Source organism: Aythya marila (genome assembly GCF_965140915.1).
Source record: "Aythya marila genome assembly, chromosome: 5".
Lineage (NCBI taxonomy): Eukaryota > Metazoa > Chordata > Aves > Anseriformes > Anatidae > Aythya > Aythya marila.
This window is the reverse complement of record NC_139046.1, coordinates 26,797,723-26,821,214: the sequence shown is the minus strand read 5'-3', so window position 1 is coordinate 26,821,214 and position 23,492 is coordinate 26,797,723. Positions and strand designations below refer to the sequence as shown.

Here is a 23,492-nt window from a genome sequence, read left to right as displayed (position 1 = left end):
ATAAGTGTTTTTAATTTAAAAGACAAAAAAATAATCAAAAAAGCATACTAATTCTCATGCAGCAACATTACTTCAAATTGCTGGTGCTGCTCTGCAGATCACCACTAGTAGCAATAACCATAATAAGCAAGAGAAGCTGATGCCTAAAATGTAAAATCCAGCACTTTGGTCACCCTACAGGTTAGGCAGATTGACACTTCCAAGTGGAACTCACCTCTCCCCTCCCTCTCTTCCCCCAAATAACCAGTTTATGTGCTTTAGAAGATACCTCAGGGAACAGGCTGTACTAGCAGAGGAGAACAAGCTAATGGCTTTTCCTCACCCACAGAGGCAGCAGCTGAAGTGGGGTCAGCCAGAAGTACTGCACCTTGTTTATCTTAGAGGAATAAATCCCACCCCCATTGAGTCTAGTTTGTTTTGGCCTGGAGCTCTTAGAGGTAGCTGACCCTTGCTAGAACCATCTTGTAGGTGAGAGTTTGCCCAACAGTGGTTTGCTGATTTCCTTGGACACTGAGTGACAAAATAATCGTCATTCTTGGGGAGCAGGCTAGTACGAGTGTGTGAAAGGATTGTGTTAGAGAGCAATATGCAAGGGAGGAGAGGGATAGCTTTAACATGATCTTAAATCGCTTCAAAAATGGGAAGGGTTCAAAACATTTACTAGCAGATCAAAAGCAGAGAGAAAGCAAGCAGCTGCTCAAACTAAAAACTGCATCAGGCTCATACTCTCCACTCACCCAGAAGTGAGGAGTAAATCACATTGGGATCAACACTCCTCACTGATCAGTGTTTTTTCAGACAGATCCCTCCCTCAGCCTGGCCACCAAACCTTTGAACTTAAGCCGATCTGAACACGCAAGTACCGTGGTGTTTTTTTAAGTTAGGTTTATTTAGCAATAGAAGTATGTACATGTAAGAGAATCCCCTGCAGCACGAGACATGCATAAAGCAGTGAGGGACTGAAAGTGGTGCTGCTCAATGGCCTTCCTCATCACCTGTCATCCCATTCTACCCAGCAGCAGGGCCAAGATTAGAAAGGGAGAGGTGAGAAATGTATCAGTCCACGTGGCAGAGTCTTCAGGGAGAGCCTTTCCAACAACCATTATTAAAACAAGCGGGCGCCATAGCCAAATGTCTGTTTAATGCCCTCGAAGTAGTAGCGCTGCCAGCCTTGCTTTGTTCTTTCCTCCTCGCTGGCAGGAATGCCCTTGCCTTCCAAGCACACCTCCGTCTCACCACCTTTGTCAGTGAAGTTCAAGGTAATTGTTGCAAAGTGCCCTAGAAGGAAGCAAAATAAATCTGTCATCAGCAGGCAGTACGCGCAGTACGTTCTCCTCCTCCTCCTCCTCTCACACAGCACCGCTTAAAAAGACTCCCCAGGCTCCTCCCCAGTAGGATCTATTTATGACAGCTGCAGGCCTTCCTAAGAGAGGGAGGAGAGAGCTCTTTTCACAGGGCTCAAAGCAGTTACAGCTTGCTTGGCTGTGGCTGAAGCTGCTGCTTCCTTGTTCCTGATCCCCGACTGCTGCTAACCAGTGGATCACGACTGACCCCACTGTGCAGGATATGAACCGGGGCTAAGGCACCCTGGTTGCTAGCCAGAGTGCTGTGTGAGAAGTGGGGCTGGAATCCTTCAAACACAGGCTCAAGTTGTAATGCCAGAGTCCCTTTTGGACTACTTACCAGCTGGCCAAGACTTAAATCTCCACTTCATAACAAGTTGCTTCTCAGGGACCTGGGAAAGAGAGACAGAGAGCGACATTGAGGAATAGTAGTTTTTGCAAATCCTGCAGTCCAACTGAAAACAACTGTAACTGTGTTTGATCTTAAGAAGTCCCTCAAGAACACCACAAGCTGATTTTAAGTGGTATTTTATTTCCACCCCTCCTCTAGGAAGGCAGACCAGGCTAAACCTGAAGCAGGCATGGGCAAGAACACAGGAAAAAGTAATTTTGGAAGCCTTACAGATTCAGACTCCAATAGTAGCCCACAGAATATGAGTGCAAGTTCTGAACGCTGTTCACCACGTTCAGGTGCTACCTATCACTGGAAGAAAGTCACTGAGACTGCAATTTCTGATTCAAACACTGAGACAGATTCCCTGTCCACAAGACTTCTTTGGCACAAGGGCTAAAGAGGAAAAGGGCCAGTTGCTATCTTTAATACCTCTCCCACCCTCAATAACTAATTAAAATCACACAAAGACAGGGCAGATGCAGGACTAGATGCTAGATTTTCTCCCCAGGCTACAGTCCCATGCATTTACTTCTACTCTAGGGAACCCTTCAACAGCAATTATAGATAACCACCAGGCACCAGCTAGGGATTCCTGATTAGTGCATTATAACTCAATTACAGTATTACAAAACTGCTGCTTCAAAAACAAAAAGGCTGCCCCAAAGCAAGATGCACCTGCACAAGTTGGTACTTACTAGGTCAACAAACTCTCCTGTGACGCTGCCATCCAGCAACTGGAACTTGCCTCCTTTATCAGCCTCCAGAGCTGCTTGTGCGTGGGTGAAAGCTTGGACCATCTGAAAAGAATTCAGGAGACCAGGATTACTTGCCATTATCCACCGGCAAAATTATTTCCCAATAGCTCCCACCTAGCTACAAAACTTCTGGAAGAGGAGGTGAGTCAACAGAATGAGGCCTTCAACAAGAAAAGACAAAACCCCTGGCCTGGCCAGAAAAGCACAGCTATAGCCACTACAGCAGCATCTTGCTTACCAAGGGAAAAGAACCCCCAGCTTTCAGTATGTGCTCTGTGCACTTGTTCTCTAAACCATGCTTTGATTTACCCTGATGAATTCCCTAATGAAACCTGGTCCAATGAAAATATGATATTTATTTTATTGAAGGAGGAACCAAAAGCTAAGACCATGTTTAACTAATGATACAATGCTGCTGTCTGTACTTACACTATGTAAAAGTATGCAGGGAGAGGATCTATCCCCTAATAAGGCTAACAGCACCTAAACTTAAAAGGAAACAACAAAATCCAAAAGCATGCAACTGTAAATCCCAAGAGATGTGATCACATGCAGCAAGGGACACACCTACAGCCAGGTGCTGACAGCAGCCTGGAGCTGGCTGGCATTAACAGTCTCTTGTCAGCTGCATGAAAAATGCACGCACGAGCTTCAAGCAACTGTTGTGCAGACCAGCTTTCTTGTTCCATTCTCACGGATTGCGAGTGTCCTACAGAATGCCTTAAAAAGCTTCTTATAACTAACCTCCTGTGTGCAACAAACAGCTCTCAGAATGAGCCTGGAATTACCTCTTGAGTAACGAATACCCGGTAGAGCTCCTCAGGAGATGTTAAGAACGTGTCCTTCAAGCTGATTTTACATGTAGGGATCTTGACTCCTATGGATTTGGACTGCGACGTGGCAGAACTGCTGCTGGCAGCCTTCTAACAAAACAACAAACAACTGAAAAACACACGTACTTTTTCTCAATCATCTCAGTAAATAGTCACGTATCCAAGGAAAAAACAAAGGCCTTAGGGAAACATGCAACATCATGTTTGAGTATAAAAAGTGGGTTTATTGATCTGCTTGAATTAATTTCTGCTACAAATGGAAACAGGCCTGAACCACAGGTTGACAGTTACTGCACACATATCCTACAACATTGTTCCTGTAAGCCCCAAAATCTAATACACTTCTTCAGAGACCCAAAAGCACGTTTGCAGTTTTATTTACCTTGCGGTCTTCTGCTTTAGGTGCCACCTGAGGTGTTGTTTCCATGTGTTCACCATTCACTGTGGGCAGTATCATGCCCTGGGTGAATTCTGGAAAGACAGCAATGTGCCCGTGAAATCAATAATAGATCAAACAGACCTTTCATCTCTCATTTGAAACATACAACAAAAAGGGTCTTCCTGGTTTCTCCCCTGCTCTTGCTGGCAGCCCCATCTTGAAACCAGTTAAACAAACAAAAAAAGGTAAACAGGTCTCATTTTGCACTCACTACTCACCGCTGAAGGACATAAGAAAACCTGTCTACAGCAAGAGTTAGGAACTTTCTTCCTATTCCTAGCCTCAGCATATGCCATCGTACATATCACTTTTCTACCAACATCTGCCTTGCTCTCATGTTGATTCTTTCCCCTCTCACTCCCCAGTACAAATAGCAATTGGGTTTCAGATACTTTTACCTTGATGATCTGAACAAATCAAACTTTAAGTTGCTTTTCAGACTGGTTCCCCATTTCTCAGATGACCGTAGTACAGAATGAAGTTATTTCTAGTTACTTCTAACTCCATCTTCAATTTATCCTTTTTGGGCAACACACAGAAACCCGGAGGAGGTCTCTCTGGTGCCCTGCCCAAATACTTTTGTAACTCCACCAGAAGTTTCAGCTCATTTCGTCATCACGTTTGCTTTTCCTACGGCTCTGTCACTTCTGCCTTTACCTCTCATAGGATGGTTTGATCTTGCCTTCCCTTTTGTCTGTTCCAACCGGCAAAACTCCATCATGTAACAGAACTTTATTAGAAATTCTATAATCCCAAATGCTGCAATACTTATTTCCCACCAGCTACTCTTTATTTCAGCCCACCAGATCATACGGTTCTTTCCGAACATCATTCTCATCTTCCTCTGGGTGACGGCACCTCCCAGTTTGAACAGTGAAATTTAAAAACTCAAGGGTACAGAAACTTGATCCAGCAACCTGTGGTGGCTTATACTGAAAGAAACTTGAATGTTGAGTGTGTGTGGCGTAATGTAATAAAACAGATACAAAAAGTGACATTAGGATTTTCAGCCTGGATTAGAGAGCAGTGCTGAACTCTACCAAAGAGCATTGCTGGAATCAGAGATTTGTTTTTCTACAAAAGTGTTCTGTTCCAGATGCTGAGACTGCTCACTGAGTGACACCAGCAAAACCTGCAGAGTACCTTTAAGTTACCAGCTATTCTCAAATCCAAATAGCCCCAGACTCCTTTCAAGTGCACTGCTTTTCTCTTTTGCCACACTAGTAGAGAAAAACACACCTTTGAATGGAGTGAGCTCACTAACGGCCAGCTCATGCCACACGCAGTGGCTGACACTCAGCATCACCATGGCAGCAAACACACATTACCAGGTTTGTTTTCCCTATAGCTAACCTTCAGCAGGAAGGACAGTCCCAGTTTTAAAAAACACCCATCAGAAAATGCTCTTTATTAATGGATTCCCATCAAAGTCAACCTGGGCTGCACTACAGTGTCTACAGACAGAAGTGCTTTGTGCCAAACACTAACCATTTTCTAAAGAGATAAGAAGGTAACGGTTGTTTCCTGAAAGCCTTCCTGAGGAGGGGAATAATCCCTCTCCTCTGCCCCCAACCCTTATTGAGTACTACCCCTAAGAGTCCCATAACCCCTCTCTTTCTCATGTACCTGTTTTGAGAGTGCTGATGTAAGTTTTTATTGCATCTCTGATCTTCTCTGCACCCTCTTGCTTCATCAGCGTCTTCAAGTTAGTGTCAGGCTCATCTTTAGCAAGGCTGACAAGGATCTAAACAAGAAGGACAAACGCTAGTTAACAAATCTGTGCTTGCACAGTCCTTCTGTTACTCGATCCAACATCACAGCCGGACTTCAGCTAAGTTTTCACAAGCAGCAGTGCAGTTTTACAAAGTCTTCTATTTCATCTACTGTTGGCCTACAGCAACATACACACCTACCTAAAACCCTCTGCGTGCTACAGACAGATCCCACGTACATGAAAGGCAAAAATTAATTTGATGAAAGATGCAACAGGAAGTTAGAGGTCTCAAACGCAGGAAATTTCTACGCAAAGGAAACATGCCCTGAGGGCTCTCCCTAGAACAGCCGCACACCCAGCAGTGCCAGCCTGTAGCCGTGCTCACCTCAACTTCATCAACGTCGTTCTCATCCGAGAGGTTGGGAATCTCCACATAGCCTTTGTACTTCACTCCTGTCTTTGAGGTGCCTGCAACGACAGCGATTTTGCTTGGACCACCGTCCCTTACTGTGGCTGTGCTGCGAGCAACGTGACGTCGCTTCCCGTTAGTGCAGTTCCCAACGCGCTGGGCCCCCCTAACCTCCCCCTTACACCCAGCCTCGAAGCCGGGGCCGCCGCCACTCACCGGTCCACGCCAGCTTGATGGCCCACTCGTAGAAGAAGATGAGCTTCCCCTTGCGGTTGTTGATGGAGGCCTCCCCGTCCAGCTTGCTCACCTCGGTCACCTCGCAGGCCCCCTCCTCGCCCTCCACCCGCACGGGCAGCAGCAGGGCCTTCAGCCGCTCGCTGGACCAGTTGGAGGCATCCCGCTCCGTCCTGCGGGGAAGCGCCGCGCCGGGCGGTCCGTCACGGGCCCTCGGGGACTGGGGGGGGGGGGCAGACCCGGGCCCTCCCCGGCCCCCCCTATCCCCGGGGGCGCCTCCCTTGGCCCGGCCGGGCCCCGCGCCTCACCAGTGCCAGTTGTTGACGTTGGTGGCGTCCGCCCGCTGCTCCACGATCCACCGCGGGTCGCCCTCGCCCCACTTGGCCATCGGGACCTCCTCCGCCTCCTGCTGCTGCTGCTGCTGCTGCCTCCCGTGGAAGCTGCTAGAACCGCCGGCCTCCCGCCTTCCTTCCGCCGCCGGCCCCGCTCCCTTCCGCCGCCCCGGCTGCGGGGTTCCGCCGCGACTTTTCGTTCCGCCCGGCTCCCCTCAGGAGCCGCCCGCGCGGGGCACGCCGGGACTCGTAGTTCACGCGAGGAGCAGGCGAAGGGCGGGGGGGCGGCGGGCGGACTACAAGTCCCGGCGTGCCCCGCGCGCGCGCGGCGGCCGCCCTTCCTCAGCGGCCGGTGCCTGAGGCGTGAGGGGAGGTGAGCGGGGAGCGGGCGGCGGGCGGGGGCCGTGGCGCTGAGGCGCTGAGCCCCCCGTTGCTGTGGCGCTGCCGTTGCCGTTGCAGATGAGCCGGCCGCGGGCGGACGAGGAGGAGTACTGGCACAGCTCCAAGTGCCGGGCCTTCACCTTCGACGACGAGGACGACGAGCTGTGCCAGGTAGGGGCCGGCTGCCCCGCGGGGCCCTCCCCCGGGGCTCCCCGGTGAGGCGGCCTGAGGCGAGCCCCCCGTGTCTGTCCGCAGCTGAAGGAGTCCAAGCGGGCGGTGAACAGCCTGCGGGACATCGTCGACGATGAGGAGGACGAGCTGGAGAAGGTCAGCTGGAGCGGGGAGCCCGTGGGAAGTGAGTGCAGGCCCCGGGGTCTCCCGAGGCCCCCTCCCACCCCTGCGGGTCTGTGCCCCCGCTGCTGGCTGCCCTGCCTTGGAGCTCATCGCCCGCAGGAAGCGTGGCAGCACCTGCGAGCCAGCGAACATTTTACATGGGGATCACCCGCAGAGCCCCTTCCTGGCCTGTGCTGCAGCTCCTCCCAGCAGTCCGTCCTTTGCCTTTTCCCATCCAGTGTCTCTGCCCATCAGCTATTTTGTTGTACTGCCCTGTCCTAAAGCATGTGAAAAAATGCATGAAAAAGGGAAACCTGTGTCTTGAACAAACAGAAGAGAGAGGAATGCATGTGAACATTGACAGCTGTTTTGTCAGTGCGGGGAGGAAACCTGTCTTAGTTCCCCATTGTCCAGGGAGGTCTGCTCTTATTTGTCTGTTATCTGAGGCAAGACAGGGATTCTCTGTCTTGGCTGCGTACCTGTAGAGCATGGATGATGCTTTACCTCATAACAGACACCCAAATGTTGAGTAGCATATGCTTTTCTTTTTAATACAAGCTATAACAAGCTGTACAGCATTGCTGTACATTGCTGCAACCATTTCCAGAGGGCAGTAAGCAGCTGTTTGACAAGTACTGTTACATGAGACTGGGATTCTGCACAGTGCATCCAGTTAGCACCAGGTGTCAGACTTAACCAGGACAGTTAGTGCAGAACTGACCAATTCACCCTTGATAATATTCCTGCCCTGCTGTAAGATCTTTGTTTGCAGGGTGGTTTCTCTTTCCCTGTTCTGAATAACCTCTGTCTGTGCACAGGCATCTCCTGGTCAATCAAAGAGACCGCCTCCAGCAGCTCTACCTCCCTGGAGGGCCGAGACTCCAGCCTACAGAAGGGCTCTTCCTCCAATGCCGCTTTACCCAAGCAAGTTTCCTCCTACTCCCTAAGCAGCCTATTCAAAGGTGAGGTTCCTCATACACAGTACAGGCAAATGGCTTTTCCCACAAGAATATCAAGGGGAAATCAAGTTACCTTATGTAAATCACTAGTAAGAGTATTACAAAACAGGGAAGCTCCAGTCCCTCTTCACTGTGAGGGTGCATCTGTCACCGGTCAGAAACTGGTGACTGCGCCTGCCTTGTGCAGAAGACAGGCAGCTCTCCCATAGTGGGAGGTGGCTTTGGGGATTTTGGCTTCTGATAAGCTAGGCTCCACAGAATAGCAAGGTAGAGCACAGCACTTCACAATCTGTTTGCACAGTGGAAAAGAGCAGGCTGCAAAAGGACCGGTTTGATCCATGCAGGCCTCACCTGACCCTCATTGGCTCGCTGCTGCTGGTAGCAGTGTGCAACATGGGATAGTGTGCAGCACGGTTTGTGATGGCACAGGCTATTTCACATGGTTTGTGATGGCACAGGCTATTTCAAAGCCTCAGGCTGCAAGCAGGTGAGCCCCAGCTATGCCAGTGTGGCACGTATCTCTGCAGAGTGGCCTGTTCTGCACTCGCATGGCTGCAGCTCACCGGACTGCAGTCTCGACCCATGTTCCCTCTGCAAGAGATGTTACCAGAGCAGAGACACTCTTTCATGAGTTTTGTTTTGATTGCAGGACGAAACAAACTTCCCAGTTTACAGTCCCTTTCGGATGGTAAGTTCAGAACCCCTGCGTCATTTTGGGATGGGTGTAGGTTTGCATAAACCACAGCATTTCCAAAAAAAGGTGGTGTCATCTTCGTGGTATCACAGAAATGGGTTGTCTGAAAGTTGTTCAGCAAAGCAGCAAAAGGGTTGGCGTGATGATTTGAGGGAATCCGTTTATGTACAACTGATGACTGTTGGGTTTAAAGCAACTTTGTATAGCCATTTGATGCTTGCGTTTGGGTCTTCTGACACAGAAACCAAGGACAGGGCAGTTTTGGAAGTATGTATGAGTCAGGATTTTGTTGTGCTCCTCATTTTTGTCCTTCCCTTTCAGCCCTCTCGGACACAGGAGTTAAAAACTATGCCCCAGAGCTGCGCAGACCGAAAGCTGAGTACAAGGTGAGCAGCCCATGTTTGTAGTGCTGAGATGAGAGCTTTTTGTGCTCTGAAGGTTTTATGGGAATTGATTAATGGCTATTTCAGACAGCAGAGGGCAACGCAGGGATTAGGACAGGGAGCTGCAAAATGCAGGCCCAGTGCTGATTTAGGTGTTCTCTGCCCTTACCCAGAAATAGGGAGCTTTGCTGAGGGTATTGGTTATTCCTTCCCCTGCTGAAGGCCCAGCAGTCTCTATGAAAAGGATTTCTAAATAGCGCTTTGCCAGTAAACTGCTTTCATGTTTGGTCAGATGAACTGTGTGCTCCTTAAAAGAAACCTAAAAGTTTCTAAACTTCTTGTTCATGAATCCTTGGGACAGGGAGGGCACAGACATGGGGCACCAGCTGGCAGGAGCATTCTTCTCCCATAGAGGCAGTGCTAGGTGCTGCAGAATCCAGGAGTTCTGGGGACTGGGTGAATTCCTCTTGTCCCAGCCCAGCAGGTGTGAGGCTGTGGTTCCCTGTCCACTGGTCCGGACTGTGACAAGGCTGAGCACACATCCCCAACAGCTGCAGACGTGCACAGTGCTAGCACAGCTGGCCACACAGATGAACACGGACAGAAACCGGTGCCTTTACCAGCAGACATAGACACACAGCGTTCAAGCCAGACGCTGAGCCTCCTTTCTATCTGACCAATATTGAATTCTACCAGTGGAGTATAAAAGCACTCTGTGAGCCTTTCCAGTAGCTCTCTGTGCCTTTATGCTCGTAACATCTGACCTGCAGTTATATATTGACTTGAGACACTCGTGTGCAGTGGTTCCCTAGTAGGGAGGAACTGGATCAGCTTTTTTTATTTTCCCCTTTTATATTTGGGTTTTCAGTAATTTGTTGTTCTCTTGAGTTCCTCTTTCTTTCTCTTGTGGCAGGACTACAGCAGTGATTGGAGCCCCAAAGACACAGTCAGGCGAATGCAGAGGGGCAAGGTAAGAATATTCCTCTTTCATCTGCTTTCAAGAGAAGGATGGGGGGTGCTCCCAAACTGCTTTGTGTTTCTCCATGCTTCTGGCTGTTCCATGAGCAGGAAAGGGATCCGTGTTGCTTGCAGCATCTGGCAGGGATGGTGCTGTGCCTGTCTGTTGCTTTGCCAGGTGGCAGCGCAGAGATCACTGTAGCTCAGGAGCAGCAGAAGACCTGGAGGGTTTTGTTGGGTTATTAACTGAGTCTGCTCAGCTTTGACAGGAGGTACCTGCACTGCTGCACCCCTCTCTACCCTTTCATCTCCATGGGGCTCTGTTTATGGAAGATATCCAAGGCTGGGGGGCTTTATTTCATTGCTTAGTTGGTGGCAAACAGAGGGATGAAGATGGAATCTTAGTGTCAGCTGCCTCAGTTCCCAGTGAGTGCCCAGGAGCTGAGTGCAGCCCTTAAGAGCTGCCTTTGAAGCTGCCTGTCCTTAATAGCTGCCGTGCTGAGGCATGCTGGACAGAGGGCAGGTGGACCAAAGGCTGAGAGAGGCCACAATTACAGGGTAAAGAAGGGGGGAAGAGTCGTGCAGTTCTACTTTTCCATTCTCCTCCGTGGGAAGAACACTATGGAGTTCCCTCCTCCTGTCAGGACTGGTGGTTTGTGGCATGCAGGGAAGTTTGGCCTTGTCTTTGTGCTAAATGTATGGTGTCTGCTGTGCTAACCCAGGCAGTAACGAGGGCTAACTCCACAACCTCAGCTGACAGCTTCCCAGGGATCGCACAGCACATGGCTTCAGCTGAATGGGAAGTCCTCCAGCGGTTGGTGGGGCAGTGAGTTGTGGTACTGAAGGGCTCATGTGGAAAGACTGGGTAACGCCTTAGGGCTTGGTTCAGTATGGGGACTTGCCTGATGTGTCGTATGCCTGCTTGTACCTCTTCTTTCTCCAGGTGTGCTCTCTAGAGAGATTTCGCTCCCTGCAGGACAAGCTGGTGCTCCTGGATGAAGCTGTGGCAGGGCACGATGGGAATGTCATTACAGCCGTGAGTCCTGCTGGGGCTGTACAGGGCTGGGATCCCCTGGGTGACCCCACAAAGGGTGCTTGTGTGAACAGTCAGTTGGCCTCCTCATCTTGCAGGATGGGGTTTCTTTAGCTCAAGTGAAGAAGTTACGGAAAATTGTCAAAGCTTAAGGCTGGAAAGTTCCATATTCCTGCTGGCGTTCCTGCCAGCCTGCAGAATTTATCAGGTAATAACAAGGAACCTGATCCTTCAGCCCTCAAAGGTCTCCTTGCAGCAACTCCTTAAAGGCCAAGGTTTAATATGCTCCCTGCAGCACAGAAGATTTGAGACTTCTCTATTTTTTCTGGTTTCCACGGCATCAGGCAGCAGGTGGAGCTGTGTCAAAGCTTCCCCCATCCAGGTCTTTTAAGTCCTTGGATGCTTCAGGGAAAGGTTTTTCTTTGTCTCTCTAAGCTAAGCTTCAGAGAAGCCAGGCAGCTGCGGCCCTGGCTCACTGCTTGCCCTGTGTCCGGTGGGTTGCAGAATTCAGCTGAGCACTGTAAGAACTGTGCCTTCAGACACCCTTACAAAAGTTTCCCCAGGCCTTGGCCAAACTTGACAGTTTGCTGTCTCTCTGTCTTAATTCTGGTGAAGACTGGTACGTTCAGCTGAGAGCTGCCTCTCTGTGCTCACAGGTCCTGATATTCCTGAAACGGACGCTAAGGAGAGGTGAGTGTGACTGGGGCGAGGGTTTCTGTAGCGTGTTTCAGTTAAGGACAGAGAGGCTAGTTCTTTACCAGCTGCAAGTCACAGGGAGACAGCAGCCAAAAGTATTGCTGCTTTACTGAGCGTGAAATATTCTTGCAGTGGGTGTAATGTGGGAGGGGGGTGGTGGTGCCCATCAGGGTCCCAGAGAGGAGCTTTAAATGCTGGTAGGTGGTGAAGGGGTAAATCAGAATGAATCCGCAGGAGTGGCATTCTGCTGGGAATTCACCCAGCAGCCTAGTGAACGTGTCTCTTCTTCTGTGTTGTAGCCCCTGGAGACTAGGCTTTGAGGTGGGGTAAGGTTGCTGAATCCTGCTAATTGCTTGCAGCTCCGTGCACCGTGCTGAGCCCCCTCTGGCTTGGTTGTGCTAACTTGCTTTGCTCACACGTGCACGTCCCTCTCTCCTGTAGAAATCTTGTTTCGGGAGCTGGAGGTGCGGCAGGTGGCCTTGTGCCACCTGATCCATTTCCTCAAGGAGACTGGTGAGCAGAAGATGCTTCTGGATCTGCTCAGGTGAGGCTTTGCCCAGCCACGTGGCAGATCTGAGCACACTGCTAGGTATCTGCCTCCATTTAATGCTTGCTTAATCCCCTTTGCAGGTTCCTAGACAGGACTGAGGAAGTTGCTGTGAGTATTTCCAGGAGCAGAAGCTCCCTTTGCTTGGTGAAGAGGGTGCACTGAGCATGAAAAGGGCAGGGAGAGGTGGCTGCAGGGTGTCTGGTTGTCACGCGAGAGCTTTGCATCCCTGTTGTGCCCCCTGGAGTCCTGTACATCCTAAGTTCATGAGACAGACTGTGTTTCTTTTCCCTCTCCCTCCAGCTCTCTCAGTATCGGGAGCATTTGAACATCCAGGATGTAGAAAAGAAGAGGGAATTTCTGAAAGGATGCATTGGGTAAGGAAAAACGGAAGAGTGTGGGAGGGGAATGTGTGCTCCACAGAAGCTGGTAATAAAGAAAATGAGACCCCTGTCCAAGTACTGCAGCTTAAATAGTTCCAAAGCTGATGCTGGCTTTGCCTCAGTGGCAGTGGGGTTTTGTGGACATACATGTAATGCAGACAGAAGAATTTGTGTTGATCACTAGTCCAGCATCTTTTGCTACTTACCTGGGGGCAGAAATGCTTTGTGGGCCTTCTGATCGGGTTGTGAAGGGTGAAGGCTTGGCTGCTTGAGCACTTAAGGAAATTGGTAACATCAGCTTTAGGTTTTTCTGTAAGGGATGCCACATAATTTTTTCTTCTGTGGAGCCTGTCTGGGAGAAAGGCAGCTGGAGAGGGCAGTGAATGCAGGGTTGATGGGGCAAGAGCTTGAGTACCTACTGTCAGGCTGGGAAGAGTAGGGGGTGTTCCCCACATCCCTGTATGTGGAGAGCACATTCAGCAGAGGAAAACATCCTTAGCAAGTGTGCTATGTTAAGAGCTGCTGACTGTTTTCTTCCTGCGTGTCTGGCCAGGCTGCCATTTTCACCTGAGGATATCTCCCACATCCAAGACCATTACACGCTGCTGGAGAGACAGATCATAATCGAGGTATGAACTTTTTCTTTTGCTGGTCAGGAGGTGACCGCAACTATCTGAGATCCCTATCTGTCCCTGACTCCTACCACACTGCATCTAAGCAGCCTGCCTGGCTGGTGCAGTTTAACTGCTCTGCAAGCTGCCGTGCCAGACCCAGACCCACGTGTGAAATAGCAGATGTCAGACTGCGTGGCGTGCTGAGGCTGTGCTTGGGCTTTGCTATCACAACCCTCTGCCCAGACCTAAACCCCATAACTGGGTCAGGCAGCTGCCCTTACTCGTGTTCACCCTCTCTGTCTGTTTCCTCAGGCCAACGATCGGCGCTTGGAGACCGCTGGGCAGTCGGAGATATTTCAGAAATACCCTCGCAAGGCCTCAATTCTCAACATGCCACTAGTGACCACTCTCTTCTATTCCTGTTTCTACCACTACACGGAGGCCGAGGTGAGGATGATGTGGTAGAGGACCAAGGTTACATCTCATCCCCGTAGCCCTCAGTATGTGAGGTGTTTAAGGTGGGCACGTTAAGGAAAGAAGGGGAGGAGGTTATTTCATCCCTAAGAGAGACCGGAGAAATGAAGCTACCTCTGCCATCTGGGACCAGGTTGGAGATTTCTTTTTTGCTCTAAGAAAGGACATTCAACCTGGGGTGACCTATCACAGAGTTGCCTCCTAAAAGAAATCACTGTCTTGTGCTGCCTCCAAGCAGACAGAATCAGTCCTTAATCCCACGAGGCTGAGGTGTATGGTTCTGGTCTCTGAAGTGCTGGAGGTGCAACAGCTTGAGAGAATGTAGGGAAAACCAAACCAGAGACCTAATGGAGTAGGTTGGTTGCTCTCTTCTGTCAGTTTTTCCTTTGTCACTGTAATGAGCAAAAAGCTCATAAAGACTTTGATAGCAGGGAGATTCATCATGTACAAGGCAAATGCCTTACAATGAAAGATGCTTGAACCTCTATCTTGGCCTTCTCTGTTGAGTTTGCACTGCCTGTCTGCTCTTTCTAGGGAACATTCAGCAGCCCGACCAATCTGAAGAAAACATTTAAGGTACGTGAGCTTCCTGCAGTGTGGCAGCACCAGCTGGAAACGTGGGCAACTGAATTGTGTTTAGCAAGGGGGCTGGACAGGAGTTTGAGAGGCTCAGCATGGACACAGGGGTTTGGGAGAAGCACTGCATTCTCCTTGGGCAGGCCCATTGTGGAAGCTCAGAAATGCAAGTGGGAGTCATGTGGAGGCTTCCACTGTCCCACTGAGCGGGGCCCATGCATCCTGGCTGCAACAGCACTTGCAAATCCCCATCTCCTGCTCTCTGCAGTGCTGACCATGGTCTCAGGCAGTATCTCACTTCCTTGCCTGGCTGTTTTTGTGGTTTCTGACAAGGCTGGGTGCAGGTGTCGTTCCTCTCCATCCCACGCAGGCCTTCTGAGCAGTGCTAGTGCTCTGACTGCAGCTCTCTGCCTTGCAGATTCCTGATAAGCAATATGTGCTGACTGCCCTGGCTGCCCGTGCCAAGCTGCGAGCCTGGGAGGATGTGGATGCCCTCTTTACCACCAAGGTGAGTTGGGGAAAGCCTTGCTGGGAGTTCAGTTCCAAGTGCTGATATCTCCTCCTGATAGCTGGCTTGTTCCGGAGTTACCAGACAGACTGGTTTCATTTCAGCAGGGCCCAGCAGGGTGTTACAATATATTCCTCCTCTCCCTGAGCTCTGCTGGGCCTGGACTGGCTGCAGCAGCTGCGCCAGAGTCGCAGGCTGCCCTCGTGCCCCTTTACCAAATGGTTCACAGCCAACCTGAGCCCAGCCCCTGGATGAAGGGCTCTGCCAGCGGTGCGTGTGGTGGCTGGTGGGGTGCGTTGCTGGCAGCTGGACAGATGTTATTTCTTCCTTCTCCAGGGGAGAACCAGTTTCTTCCTCTTGCAGTGGCTGGAGGGATTGCCCGTTAGGTTTAACAAAAGGTTTGGCTGTCATTTCAGAACTGGCTGGGCTACACCAAGAAGAAGGCACCTATCGGCTTCCACCGGGTGGTGGAGATCTTGCAGAGGAACAACGCGCCTGTCCAGGTGAGCAAGGATCTGCCTGTGTCCTCTTGGTCTTCACTGGGATTTGAGGCATGATTGATTCCCCAGATGAGCTGCATGGAGAGCAAGCTCTCCACAGTGCACTGCCAGCTTTGTTTGCTATAGTTACTTTCTATATGCTTCATCTATCTGGCAAAGGCTGACCTCATCCCTAGAAATGAGGTAGAACAGGACTTGGAGCTTTGTGAGCAAAGTTTTACTGCCCTTGGAGTCCTTAGCAAACTTGTCCCGGCCACTTGTTGCCTTAGGATGGATGGAGCCAAGTCTGTGTGACCAGTGACCTTGAAAGAATGTGTGGCTGGAGTGAAAGAATGGTGCAGGAAGTACCTGCAGAAGGGAGCTGACACACTCTTCCTTCCCTTGCAGGTGCTGCAGGAATACGTGCGCTTGGTAGAGGATGTGGAGACACGGTTGAACCTTGCCACAAAATACAAGTGCCACGATGTTGTCATAGATGTGAGTCCTTGCTGTGTGTGCGCAGAGAGCGGACAGGAGCCTGCTCTTTCTCCCCAGCTTTCCCATGCAATTTGTTGCTGTGTGCCTGGTGGGGTTTGCTTATTCCTGAGTCTTGGGAAAACTTCCAACTGTGGAAGTGTCCCCTTCGCTCAGATGTGTGCTGGTTTTGCTGTTTATCTAGACGTACAGGGATCTAAAGGATCGCATCCAGCTGATGGCATATAAATGCAAGGTGGAGAGAGGCTCTGCAGAGGAAGAGAAGATAAACAGCATACTCAACAACACGGTAAGAAACACCTGCTTCTTGGTGCAGAAACTCTCGTCAGAGATGGCTCTTGGTTAGGTGTGCAGAAAGGGCATGGCTCTCCTACATTCTTTTCTCCCTCCTGGGAAGCTACTGTTATGTTTGGGGTTACATTCAGTGTAGGAATGTAGGAATGAAGGGTGAAGCTGATAGAAGTAGCACGTCTGCGGTCAGCACTGATGTTAGTCGTGCTTTCTTCTCTCTTTTAGCAAATCCGATGGAAGAACTGAGCACCTGCAAGCAGCCTGCTTGGACGTTGCCTTGCCAGCGAGAGAGGGAACTGCAAAACCTGGTCCAGCGCCAACAGAGCAACTCTGTTACTCCTCATTGCATGATCAGTGTTCGTCAGTGACAGTGGGTGCCCGTGGCTCGTGGGACAGAAGCGTTGAGGCTGGTTGAAGGCAGCGGCTCTGATGCAGCCAGTGAAACCACGGAACTGATCCACCAGGGCTGATTCCTTTCGGAATCTGATTCTCTTTGACCTGGCTGTAAGCCGGGCATGGCTTTTGTTTACAGAGGGAAGTTGCTGGGCAAGGCAAGGGTACGTTTGCTCTGTGTGGTGTCTGAGTTTATAACTAGCAAGAGGAAGAGGTCAGCCACGCTCATGGGTCTCCAGCAGGCAGTGCTGACCAGTCCCTGTAACGTTCAAGCTGGCTTCGGCATCACCAGTCATGGCTGTGGAGAGAGTAAAGCCAACTGGGCTGTGTTCTCCCTGCGTCAGAGCGGGATGGGGGAAAGGGCCAGCTGCACCTTAAAGTCCATTTCTTCGTTTTGTTGTGGCTCACCCTACGAAAAGAAGCGTTTTATGAACTCCTGCAGAGAGGCAGGGCAGCAGCCTCTGCCTGTATCCCCATGCTGGCACTCTGCAGCTCTCAGCAGATACCTTGGTAAGGGGAAGAGCGAGCACGTTCTGCGGAGCTGGTCAGAACCCTGCTGGGTTGGATGGAGAGCCAGGAGCGACCCTTCTCAGTCAGCACAACCCTGCTGGCCCCAGCAATTTTTTTTTCTCAGAGTGTTATGCCAGAAAGGATTGAATTGCACTTTCTCAGAAAAACAACTCCTCAGGCAACTGCTGGCTCCATCCTTCCAGACTTCACTTCCATTCCTGAAATAAAGCTGTCTCTTTCTCCTTGGGCTGTTTATTTCCTTCCTGCATTGAGCACTTTGCCACTCTGTGCAGGTCCTGAGCAATTTCTCATCTTCTGCAAAGTCAGTATGCAGGGTGTTTTCTTAGGTCCTGAAAAGCACATTGAGTGTCACTGGGAAGAGGCTTTGCTTGCAGCACTACCTTATTTCACACCTTCCAAGCCATCAGCACACATGAATTCATTTGAATGTTGCAGGAGCTCTGCTGCCCTGTGGGTCACTGCAGAGAGTTGAAGGTTATGTGCAGCAGTGCACCAGTTTGAGGGCAAGTTTGGGATCCAGGATCCTGATTGCACTGTGCACTGTGATCTCAATTTTTGTGGTCACTGCTGGTTTACTTTATTTTTCCCACAGAATCATAGGACTGATTAGGTTGGAAGGGACTTCACCATCATCTCATCCACTTCCCCTGCTCAACCAGGGTCACCTACAGCAGGGGACCAGGACTGTCTCCAGTTGGGTTTTCAGTGTCTCCACAGCTGAAGCCTCCCCAGCCTGTCTGGGCAACTTTTTCTGTATTTGACCACCCCCCTGTTTAACAACAACAACAACAACAAAAAACCTGTTTTCTTGTGTTCAGAGCGTTTTCATGTGTTCAGACGGGATCTCAAATCTCCCGATTTGTGCCCGCTGCCTCTCATCCTGTCCCTGGGCACTGCTACCACGAATAGTCTGCCTGTTTTCCTTCCCTCCCATCAGGTATCTATACACATTGATCAGACTTCCCCTGAGCCTTCTCTCCAGAGCGAGCAGTCCCAGCTCTCGGCCTTTCATACAAAAAATGCTCCAGTCCCTCAGCCACCTGAGCAGCCCTTTGCTGGGCTCTCCAGTATGTCCACATCCGTGCTGAAGAGCCCAGAATGAGGCAGCACCCTGGGTGTAGAGGAGGGATCGCCTCCCGTGGCCTGCTTCCTAATGCAGCCCAGGTGCTGCTGGCTGGGGTGAGGTTTGCTGCTGGGCTCACCATGTGCCCCAGGCCAGGACGGTGCTTGGTTGTGGGATTTCTGAGTGGAGCTGCTGGGCTCTGGAAGAGGCGATGCTCCTGGCTCCTTGTAGGAAGGGGTGAGTGCCCCGAGGCAGCCGGTAACCGGGCGCTCGCCATGGCAGCGGGGACACAAACCAGGACAGACCCTGAGCAGGTAGATCCTTGGCAAGCTGCAGGTGAGGGATGGTGCAGGTCAGGACCCCAACCACATGTGGTGTGGCAGGCATGGGGCGGCTTTGTCCCTGGCTCAGGCTTGGCTGAGGGAGTTTCCATCCTAGTGAGGCCTCTTACCCCGTGGGAGCCGTATGGCTGAAAGCCTTCGGTGTCTCTGCATCTCTAGTGCGGGTTTGTGGTACTCTGAGTGGTGCTGCAGGCTCCCTGGCACAAGGCAATGGGCACAAACTGGTTTTCAGAGCTGCTCATAGCCACTCTGTTGTGACATCTGCCTCATGCCCCCAAAAGCATCCCTGTGGCTCTCTTCAAGCACTGCTGCAGGTACCAGGCAGGGCTCCCACACCTGCATGCTGCTGCTGAGCTGCAGCCACTGGGGACATAAGAGATGTCTGCAAGGAGAAGCCCCAAGAAGAGCCGGGGTCTGTGTGTTGCCTCTACCTCCTCTCTAGCAGGTACCGGGACGGGCTGCAGTGCTGTGTGGCTGGAGGCTGTGCCCCTCTTCTGAATCCTCGCTGCTGATGCTCGTCCTGGGCTAAGATGTGCGACATTGCAGAGCCCTTCGCGTCCTTCCAGGCTGATGAAGCCGTGGAAGGCGAGGAGGGGTGGCTGTACCTGACAAGGCGCCGCAAGGGGCTGGCAGTGAACGCGTGTGCCCACGCCCTCTTCTTCTGCAGGCTTCTCCAGGCCCTCAGGTAAGGCGAGGTGAGCTCCCACTGCTGGCAAAGCGTGCTGCTCTGGTGTCATGTCGGGGGGACCTCACAGCACCGAGCTCTTCCCAAAGTGCTGCATTGTTACTGAGCTAAAGCGTGATGCAGGCACATCACCGGTCGGGCTGGTGCAGGTCCAGATAGCACCAATGTGTCCCTGGGAGCCTCTGCCTCTCTGGTAGCCCTGCTGAGGACCATGGCATGGGACCTTTCCCGGAGGGCAGGGCTGCAGGTGGTCTGGGCAAACGCGGCTCCTGCTGGGCTGACAGCAGCTCCTCTGCTTCCCCAGACCAAATGGGACCGGGGAGGCCTTGCCGACGTCCCTGGTGGGCAGCCGCGGCCTGAAGGTCGGCATTATCGGCGGGGGCCACCTCGGGAAGCAGCTGGCCCGAGTGCTGCTGGCGCTGGGCCGGGCTCCGCGCCTCTCTATCCGCATCTCCACCCAGCGCCCCGAGAGCCTGGGTAAGTGCTCCCCAGCCGGGGCCCGGCAGCGGGACTCAGTGTAAAACTCCTCCTCCTAATCGTATCGGGGCAGAGAGGAAGCAGGGGTTATTACATGGCTTTTTATAGATGCTGAAAAATAGCCAGATCCCAGGGCTCGGCTCTATGGCTTTAGATCAGCGTGCATGGGCCGAGCTCTCTGTCTATTCCTGGCCAGCAGGCTGCCTGCAGGAGCAGTGGTGGCAGCCAGCCACCCCCTGTGCCATTTGGGGCGGGCAGCCAGCCTGCGAGGGGTGGTTGTGCATCACCCACATGTGGGTGCTTCTTCCCCGTGCTGGCTCCATGGGCTCTGAGCCCCGTTCACCTCTCTTGCTGCAGCAGACCTGCAGGAGCAGGGCCTCACCTGCCTCTACGACAACGTGCAGCTGGCGGCCTGGGCAGACATCCTGTTCCTCTGCTGCCTGCCGTCACACCTGGCATCTGTCTGTTCCGCCGTGCGGACGGCCATCAGGAAACCCTGCGTGGTGTACAGCCTCGTCACCGCGGTCTCTCTGCCCAGGTAAAACGGCCCAGGCCATTTTTGCAGCCCAAAGCTCGAGGGGTGAGCACAGCGTGTGTGCTCTGGCCCAGCCAGAGCTGCGGGGGAGCACAGCTCTTCCCGTGCCTCACGATTTTGCTGCAGAGCATTGCTGCGAGCCTGGTCATGGTCAGTCAGTCCCCTAGGCCCCCAGCTGCTGGGTGCATGGGAGCACTTCAGAATCTCAGCTGGTTTTCTAAAGGAAGCTTTAGGCTTTGTGGCTCTGAACTCAGACATGGTCAGGAGGTGTCAAAGCCGCTCCAGCTCAAACACTGCCCTGGTACTGAAACCACGCTCCTGCCAGGGCCTCCGGTTACTGCTGTAGGATAACCATGAGGTAACGCAGTGAAAAACATGCAAGGCAGCAGCCTGCATTTTCCTCAGGCAAAAAAAAGCAAACCCAAGGCGTTTCCTTTCAGTTTGCACATCCCACACAGGACAGCTGCTTCCTCGCTTCTCCCCAGCAGCCAAAGCAGGGCCATGCAGGGCCGAGGGAAGGGGCCAGGGGCTCTGGAGAAGGTGGGCTCTGAGGTATGCTCCTCTTCTGGCACACCCAGTTCTTTGTGTGCATTTGTTTTCAGGTTGAAGCAACTCCTTTGCTACAATGCCATTGTGAGGCCACAGTACCAATGCCCTGGCCAGGAGCCCACAAAGGAGTGGGGGATGAAGGGGACGGTCACAGCAGCGCTGCAAGACCTTGCTGTTGTGCAGGCAACATGCCCCTTCAGCTCACAGGGTAAAACCTCTTGCTTTGTTTAAACTCAATAGCAAAGATTAATTTTAATACCCTCACCTGAAATGATCCTAAATTAGAGGTTTCAAACAAACCAGCTCTGATTGGTAATGCAATTCTTTGCAGGCCCGTGAGTCGAGAATCTCTTCACACCTGTGTGCATATTGGTCGTTGACATTTGATTTTGTTTGTTGTGCAGGGAAAATCAGAGTCAATGGCAAATGGCTGGTGGGCATTTTCTATGCAGCCCTGAACAGCAGCATGTGGCAGAGCCTGCCTCACCAGAAGGCACTGAAATTGCTCAATGACCTCTGCTTTCCTGCACGCTGCCCCATCTGTGCCGAGCAGAAAGCTTCCTGCCCGCGGTTTGAGCGTGAGAGTTTTGTCAGCAAAAATTTTGCCTCTTCAATGACTCAAGAGGAGTAAGTAAAAGGTTGAATGCCGAGGTGCTGCTTGTCCGGGTTTTCTCTTTGCTCTGAAACGTGCCACATCCCACAGCCAAAGCACGGGGCTGTCTTGTTGGGTTGGAAGGTGCTGAAATGTGTGCTGCTCTCAGGACCACACACCTGCCGGGAAAGATTGCTTTAGATATGTTAGCAATAAAAGACCAGACTATCATCCCTGAGTTATTTTGTCCTGCTCCCTTGTTCCTGTTTGTCTGGTAGTTGGGATTGTCTGAAGCCACTGGTCAGGACTGGGACACTGGATAAAAAAAAAAAAAAAAAAAAAAAAAAGTCCTATTGGAATACCTGGAGAGGACGTTTTTTATGAGTAATGAATTTACATTAGTTCAAGACCAGGTTACTGAGGATGTAAAGTCAGGGGAACACTGAGGGAAAAGGCTTCTACTGGTACAGGATCTCTCTACAGGCGTTACATTTGGTTCTGCTATGTCTGGCACAGTAATGCCTGGAACACCTCAGCTTCACGTCTCGAAGTCTGATTGTTTCTCAAAGACCAGAAAAAAAAAATAGTAGTCAGACACTGAAGAAAGACGTTATTTGTTAAGTTATTAGCAAGCTACAATAAAAGATTCTGCTTGTTCTCTCTTCCCAGAACCTTCCCCTGGTTTGACCTGACAGCTGCACAGCTGAGAGAGTCTCCCTTTAGCCAGCTGCTAGACAAGAGTGAATTTCTTCAGAAGCATCTTGCTCTGCTCTACCAGGCATCTTTTGGAGACTGGCCTACAAAGCAGCGTGGGCTGATCAGCACCAAGACATCTCTTACATCAGCTGTAGTGGAGCCTGGCATGGTGTTGGCTCACAAAACCTCACTGCCCACAACCGCTTCCAACATTTTCTCAGGAATCCCAGAGGAAACTGCTGACTATGATTCTAAATCCTCATAAGCTATAATGAAGCCCATGGCAGAATGCTTTGCTGAGATCTCATCCCAAAGGGATAAATCCCAGATATTGATAACACTCTTCCATCATTTCTCCTTCTTGGACTCATGCACTTTTATTTGGTAGAGGAACAGACTGTAAGGACTTTGTATTGCTGGGAAAAAAATAATGCCAAAAAGCTAATAAACCTTTATTTATCCACTGCTCAGTTGTAATACAAGCTATTGATGGAGATCTTCTCTTATAAAAGATTACAAACTAGAATTACATTCTTTTCATTCTTTTTCCTCTTTTCTGAAACACCATTTTGCATCAATCTGCAGTTTTGCCAAGCATAAAACCAGCATTTTTACTAACATATCAGCACTGAGGTCTCTTGATTCTCACCTTTGGAGACAAGAACCACCTCTCCATGTACTTGAAGCCTAATCCTGTTTGTGAATAAATTGCTAAGGATGGCTTTGCTGTGAACAAAGGTCTTGTTGGACAGCTGTGGAATATGACAATGAGTGCTGCCTCAGACTGGACTGGGGATTGAGAGAAGCAGCACTATTTGTTCTTGAACTCCTTAGAAGATGTTCCAGCCAATAACCTTACTGATGCATTTGCTTTTACAAGTTTTATACACCAGACTGCTTGGTAAACTTTTTTTTTTTTTTTTTTTTTTTTTCCTGACTGCCTGAATCTTGCCTTATTTTAATCTTAACTTACTTATCACACAGTCATCTCAGACTATGACCTGATACAGCTTCACTGGTTTCTGTTGCAGTTCCAACGGAAATCTGAATTACAGTTGCTTTGTACTGGCTACAGCTTTGGTCTAAATAATTAATCAGGATTGGGCCATGTCCTTTTCTTTTTTCTTCCCCTTCTCAAGGAAGGCTTTGTGGCCAAACAAAATTGTGATGATTTAGTCAGAAGCACTCTTTCTGTTGAGCCAGGCTTTAATCAACATTTACTCGTACTTCCTTGCTGGTGACAGTATATGTTCCAGATAAGTTGTAAAACTAAAGTCCCCCCACCATTACAGACTCTGTGGTACTTCAGGGAAAAAACATTTAACTAGGTGTTCTGTCTAGATCCACCCAGGACAGATCATTTTTCATTCCCTA

The 23,492-nt window shown here is 50.7% G+C and overlaps 3 protein-coding genes across 4 annotated transcripts; 2 read left to right on the top strand and 1 right to left on the bottom strand.

Moving 5' to 3' along the window:
• Positions 1-857: 857 nt before the first annotated feature.
• On the bottom strand, positions 858-6,611 carry AHSA1 (activator of HSP90 ATPase activity 1). 2 transcript variants are annotated; one of them, XM_082760418.1, is made up of 9 exons: positions 6,430-6,611; positions 6,104-6,294; positions 5,864-5,946; positions 5,391-5,508; positions 3,708-3,796; positions 3,281-3,412; positions 2,433-2,534; positions 1,684-1,735; positions 858-1,278 (listed from the first exon to the last, which is right to left on the bottom strand). In XM_082760418.1, the coding sequence occupies exons 1-9, from the start codon at positions 6,507-6,509 to the stop codon at positions 1,106-1,108; spliced, it is 1,020 nt and encodes a 339-aa protein (XP_082616544.1). In that variant the 5' UTR covers positions 6,510-6,611; the 3' UTR covers positions 858-1,105. The 2 variants fall into 2 exon arrangements, with proteins under 2 accessions (XP_082616544.1, XP_082616543.1); XM_082760417.1 differs by having other exon boundaries at positions 3,281-3,415; positions 6,430-6,606.
• A 160-nt stretch (positions 6,612-6,771) lies between these two features.
• Positions 6,772-17,400, top strand: VIPAS39 (VPS33B interacting protein, apical-basolateral polarity regulator, spe-39 homolog). Its single transcript, XM_082761262.1, has 20 exons — positions 6,772-6,826; positions 6,913-7,005; positions 7,090-7,189; positions 7,986-8,129; positions 8,776-8,814; positions 9,142-9,206; positions 10,117-10,173; positions 11,104-11,196; positions 11,850-11,883; positions 12,331-12,433; positions 12,520-12,547; positions 12,740-12,813; positions 13,373-13,448; positions 13,746-13,880; positions 14,442-14,483; positions 14,902-14,991; positions 15,408-15,494; positions 15,879-15,968; positions 16,150-16,254; positions 16,482-17,400. Exons 2-20 carry the CDS (start codon positions 6,913-6,915, stop codon positions 16,500-16,502), a joined length of 1,476 nt encoding a protein of 491 aa, XP_082617388.1. The 5' UTR covers positions 6,772-6,826; the 3' UTR covers positions 16,503-17,400.
• NOXRED1 (NADP dependent oxidoreductase domain containing 1) lies at positions 16,772-22,383 on the top strand (the record flags this gene model as incomplete). Its single annotated transcript, XM_082762831.1, is given in 9 exon segments — positions 16,772-16,813; positions 18,744-18,748; positions 19,030-19,093; positions 19,097-19,269; positions 19,574-19,746; positions 20,104-20,284; positions 20,884-21,038; positions 21,235-21,457; positions 22,092-22,383. Coding segments are annotated over 9 exon segments (1,308 nt in total).
• Positions 22,384-23,492: the final 1,109 nt, after the last annotated feature.